At 40.4% G+C, this 5,537-nt stretch overlaps 1 protein-coding gene across 1 annotated transcript in view; it reads right to left on the reverse strand.

The window, feature by feature from the left end:
* Nucleotides 1-5,537, reverse strand: part of LOC119415226 (piezo-type mechanosensitive ion channel component 2) — a 127,924-nt gene that overhangs the window by 3,309 nt on the left and 119,078 nt on the right. Inside the window, exons 47-50 of the mRNA XM_037682385.1 lie at nucleotides 4,962-5,109; nucleotides 2,513-2,701; nucleotides 2,142-2,249; nucleotides 1,770-1,939 (exon numbers count right to left, since the gene is read on the reverse strand). Coding sequence (XP_037538313.1) covers nucleotides 1,770-1,939; nucleotides 2,142-2,249; nucleotides 2,513-2,701; nucleotides 4,962-5,109 — 615 coding nt within the window. The remainder of the gene's footprint in view (nucleotides 1-1,769; nucleotides 1,940-2,141; nucleotides 2,250-2,512; nucleotides 2,702-4,961; nucleotides 5,110-5,537) is intronic.

The following is a 5,537-nucleotide window of genomic DNA, read 5'->3' on the forward strand; positions in this document are numbered from 1 at the left end:
ACACACACACACACACACACACACACACACACACACACACATATATATATATATATATATATATATATATATATATATATATATATTTATTTATTCTTGAAACGAATTCAAGAACAGTTTTTTCCCTAAAGCCATCACCACACTGAACTCACATATGCACTGATTTAATAATCTAACCTCCCCTGGACTTCTACTGTGCAATACTACTGACATTTCATACTCTCAATCACCTTAACTACCTCACTAATATCCATATAATGTGCAATATAATTGTGAAATACTTGTATTTTGTTACTTTCATAGTGCTATTATATCTATGTTGCGTTACATTTTTTTTAACATTTTTTTTTGTGTTTTTCTTAAGCATGTTTTTGCACTGAAAAAAGGAGTGGCTCTTAATTTCATTGTACTTGCGTATAATGACAATAAAGGCATTCTGATTCCGATTCTGACACACACACACACACACACACACACACACACACACACACACACACATATCTATATATATATATATATATATATATATATATATATACATACATACATACATACATACATGCATACATACATACATACACACACACAGTAGCCCCTCTTGTATTGAACGTTTTTTGTATTGAACGCTTTTTGAATACAGTAGTCCCTCGAAACTGTGGTTCGACATTCGCAGGTTTTCAAAGCAAGATTGTACATGAGTCACACAACTGGCTGACTGATGGAAGGCAACCAACCAGAGCATTGTGCTGAGGGGCGGACTGGCCATCGGGAACACCGGGACGTTCCCCAGTGGCCTGACCCGTTGAGCAGTAGCAATGGGGAAGGACAGACCCCACCCCTCCTTTCTTTTTCTGAGGCTGTCACAGTAGAGCAGAGACATACACAGGTGCGCACCCCGCCTGTTGTGTGTCTCTGCTCTGCAGTGACAGCCTCAGAAAGAGAAAGGAGGGGGCAGACGCACCATGGCTGATCGGCTCAGTAACCGTAGCATCAGTCTGTCTGCTCTCTTTTGCTGTGCTCTTTAAGAGCATTTAATTGTCCAAGGTTTGTGGTGGGGTCAAAGGTCAACCTGACTGATAATAATGTCCGTGGTGTAAATTGACAAACAGTATGATTAAAGAACATGAATCTTATCAGCTACGATGTGAAGAAAGGACTACAAACTTCAGAATTTTAGGACCAGAATCGTCTGATAACATTTTCTGTCTTAAACATTAGTAGAGTTAAACTGAGGTCTGCCTGTCTTATGGAGAACTGGCAAAAGGGGTCACCTGCGGCCTTGACCTTTGACCCATGAGGTGTCCTGCAGTGCAGCTTGACATATCTCTGTTAAAGGATTTTCAATTTAGAGCTTGGAGAAGAAATTGTCGCCAGACAGACAGATGGCGCCATAACATCACGTCTTGTCTGAGGACGGTGAGTCTGGACTGTCAGAACACAGGCCTGAACGTTTGATGCATTACTCACTAAATTAGGATGAAAACAAATTAAACTTGAGCAAAAATGAAGCTTGGTTTTGTTCGTTTAACAACTCTTTTTGAATATTTTTTTGTTTTTTGTTGCTTCAATTCTGTTTTTCTAGGAAAAGAAAAGAAAAGAGCTAAATTCGTAATTTAAGACAGCGTCCATGAAATAAGTTAGTTTTGTCTAATGTACCAATTATTTGGCTTTAAATTAATCCATCTGCAGCACACGACCTTAAAGATGAAACTAATTAGAGCTGAGATGTTAAACAGAAGATATTTCAGTAACGTTTGTCGCAGCGTTACCTTTGGACCGACCAGGACACCGTTATGAGGAACTCCACGTCGGAGTCCAACATTTCAATCAGGTTGGTTCTGCTGGGGGGGCTGATGGTCCACAGAGAGTTGGAGCTGCCTTTCAGGTCTGCGATGATCAGATCCTCTGGGAAGTAGGTCTCCAGCCACTGCATGGCCTCCTGCACAACACGGAACAATCAAATCAACGCAGGGAAATTTGACTTCTAACATGAAAAACTGTGAAAGTGGCCACTCGTTAATAATATACAGCTAAATTATAGTGTAGTAGCCATTTTTAAAACCAAACATAGTTATGAACACATAATTTGTTTATCATACAGAGGAGTTTATGTTTGTCGAACCGAACAGCTGAGGTCTTACGTTCGTTCTGGACTCGTCGGTCGTCACAAATCCTTTCTTCAACTTGATAAATTGATCTGTGGTCACACCTTGCAGCTGTTTTTGTTGAGCGCTCATGGTGAAGATGGGCTGCGAAAAGAAATAAACGGAGTCAAATAAATAATTTCACAAAAAAAATGGAGTTTGTATTGAACGTTTGGGAGGTACGAGTACACCCTCCTGCTGCCCTCGGGTCAAAATGAACCACAGGGCTCAGTTTTAGGCCTCATGTTGGGCCTTCTAAAATCAGGGCACCACATCCTAATAAAAGCCTGACGTTTTCATTTTTACGGCTGAGGAAAGAATCTTTTAGCCCTTGGCTCTGCAGTCAAGACAGTTTGCTGCGTCCGCACCTGAAAGCCGGCCAGCGTGATCTCCACGGACACGTCCAGTGGCGCGTTGACGACTCCGGCCACGGATTTGACAAGAGACATGAAGAGAAGCGGGAACCAGACGATACAGATGAGCAGAACCACGATCATCCCTCCCATCCCGTACTTCACCACCTTCTTCTTCTTCTGGCCTCGCGGCTGAGGGTATCTCTGCAGACAGACGGAACGAACAGCCGCAGGTTTTACTGAATGAGCTGAAAGAGCTTAAATATGACTGCTGAAATATACTCTTAATAAAAATATAAACGCAACACTTTAGTTTTTGCTCCCAGTTTCCATGAGCTGAACTCCAAGTTCCAAGACTTTTTCTATGAACGGTCCTTTTTCTCTCAAATATTGTTCACAAATCTGTTAGTGAGCACTTCTCCTTAGCTGAGATAATCCCTCCACCTCACATATTTAGATGCTGATTAGACGGCATGGTTATTGCACAGGTGTGCCTTAGGCTGACCACAATAAAAGGCCACTCTAAAATGTGCAGTTTTATCACAGCACAATGTCACAGATGCTGCAAGTTTTGAGGGAGTGTGCAGTTATCACACAGACTGCAGAGCTGCTGCCCAGCATGAACTGAATGTTCATTTCTCTACCATAAGCCGTCTCCAAAGGCATTTTAGAGAATTTGGGAGCTCAACCAACCGGCCTCACAACTGCAGACCACGTGTAACCACTCCAGCCCAGGACCTCCACATCCAGCATCTTCACTCCCAACATCGTCTGAGACCAGCCACCTGGACAGCTGCTGCAACGATCAGTTTCCATAACCAAAGACTTTCTACACAAACTGTCGAACCATGTCAGGGAAGCTCATCTGCATGCTCGTCGTCCTCAATGGGGACTGCAGTTTGTCGTTGTAATGGACTTGAGTGGACAAATGGTAACATTCGATGGCGTATGGCACGTTGGAGAGATGTTCTCTTCACGGATGAATCTCGGTTTTCACTGCGCAGGGCAGGTGGTGTGTATGGCGTCATGCGCGTCAGTGGTTTGCTGATGTCAACGTTGTGAATAGAGTGAGTGGCCCATGGTGGTGGTGGGGTTATGGTATGGGCTATGTTCCGGACAATGAACATAGGCTGGAGTGGTTACATGTGGTCTGTGGTTGTGAAGCCGGTTGGATGTACTGTCAAATTCTCTGATCATGGACATTCCTGCAGTCCGTATGATAACTGCACGCTCCCTCAAAACGTGCAACATCTGTGGCATCATGCTGTGTGATAAAACTGCACATTTTAGAGTGGCCTTTTATTGTGGTCAGCCTAAGGCACACCTGTGCAATAATCATGCTGTCAAATCTGCATCTTGATATGCCACACCTGTGAGGTGGATGGATTATCTCTGCGCAGGAGAAGTGCTCACTGCCACAGATTATCTATACAAATGTGTGAACAATATTTGAGAGAAAAAAGCTGTTTGCTCATAGAAAAAGTCAGTTCATTGAGTTCAGCTCATGAAAAACAGGAGCAAAACCAAAAGAGTTGCATTTATATTTATGTTCAGTATAATTATGAAGCTATAAAGCTGAGTAGTGAAAGCAAAAGAAACAGAACACAAGCTAAAAGTAACAAAATACTGGCTTAAAGCTAAAAGTAGCAAAAGCTAAACGTAACAGAATGCTTGATAAAAGCAGCAAACATATACTTAAATGATAAAGTAGCAAAAGTGTAGCTAAAAGTAACAAAACACAAGCTAAAAGCTAAATGTAACCAAAGGCTACTTAAAGATGAAAGTAACAAAATGCTAACTAATAGAATAACAAACAGAAATAGCTAAAAGTTAGGAGAAAAAAGGCAAGCTAAAACTAAAAAGTAGCTAAAAGTATAAAAGCAGTGGCTGGAAACAAAAAGTAACGGAGACAATCCTGGTATACTTATTTGAGGAATTATTTTGTAAACTGGAGTTTATATTTTGAAAAAAAGTCAAAGTTACAAAAATTAAAAGCCACAGCTCCCGTCTCTTGACTGAGCTGAACGTTTTGCTCCACGAACGGCTAAAATAACACAAAGAATGCTGAACTATAAGGCCAAAAAACATATAGAATAAAAATAAACAAAAGATGAATCAGCGTTCACACAAAAATGTAACTTACTGGCAGTACAAGTCAAGTAAAAATAAATTAAATACCGTATTTTTCGGACTATAAGGTGCACTTAAAATCCTTTAACTTTCTCAAAAATCGACAGTGAGCCTTATAATCAGGTGTGCCTTATTATGTATTAATTCTGGTTGTGCTTACTGACCTCAAACCAATTTTCTGTGGTACAACTGAACAATGTTGAGTTATTGTGAATGAGATGAATAAAGTTTGACTTATCTGACTGTTTTGTTTTGCTCAATGCTCCTTACAGTCCAAAAAATACAGTACTCCTACTCCTTGAGGGCGGAAACGTTTTGATCGACTGATAAGCACCTTCTCTGACTCCCTCCAGCATTTCAGGATGAAAATATGAGCGTAAATGTCCTCCACACAGATCCAGCTGGACAGGGACAGCGAGGTGTCGGTCCAAACCCAGTCCATCACGGCTCGCAGCTCCGTCAGAAACGGAACCAGGCGAAAACTGAAGGAACACAAACAAGGTTTAGGTCCTGCTGCGCTAAATCCCCCTCAAATGCAAAAAAAAAAAACAATCAGGAATTTGTTCAATTCGTTGGAGAAAACAGAGGAAGCCTTTAAAATAAACTTTTAACAATTTGTTTTAAAAGCAGGTTTGTTTACTGTGAACTTTATTTTGAAACTGCTGTAGTTTAACGGTAAAGTGGGTCTGAATTTATAGAATATTGATGGTTTAAAACTTTTGAACTTTAACCTTAAAGACTAAAGAAGAACACTTTAATCTATTCCATATGCATTCTGATTTACCGGAATATTTATTTCAGATAGGTTATTCTGTAATAATTTAATTTAAATAACCTTATGGAGGATTTTTACGATTTTATCTGTTAAATCTCCACAATGAAGGTTTTATTTCACTTTTTTTAATATATA

This window comes from Nematolebias whitei, chromosome 9, assembly GCF_014905685.2.
Source record: "Nematolebias whitei isolate Nwh7 chromosome 9, NemWhi1, whole genome shotgun sequence".
Lineage (NCBI taxonomy): Eukaryota > Metazoa > Chordata > Actinopteri > Cyprinodontiformes > Rivulidae > Nematolebias > Nematolebias whitei.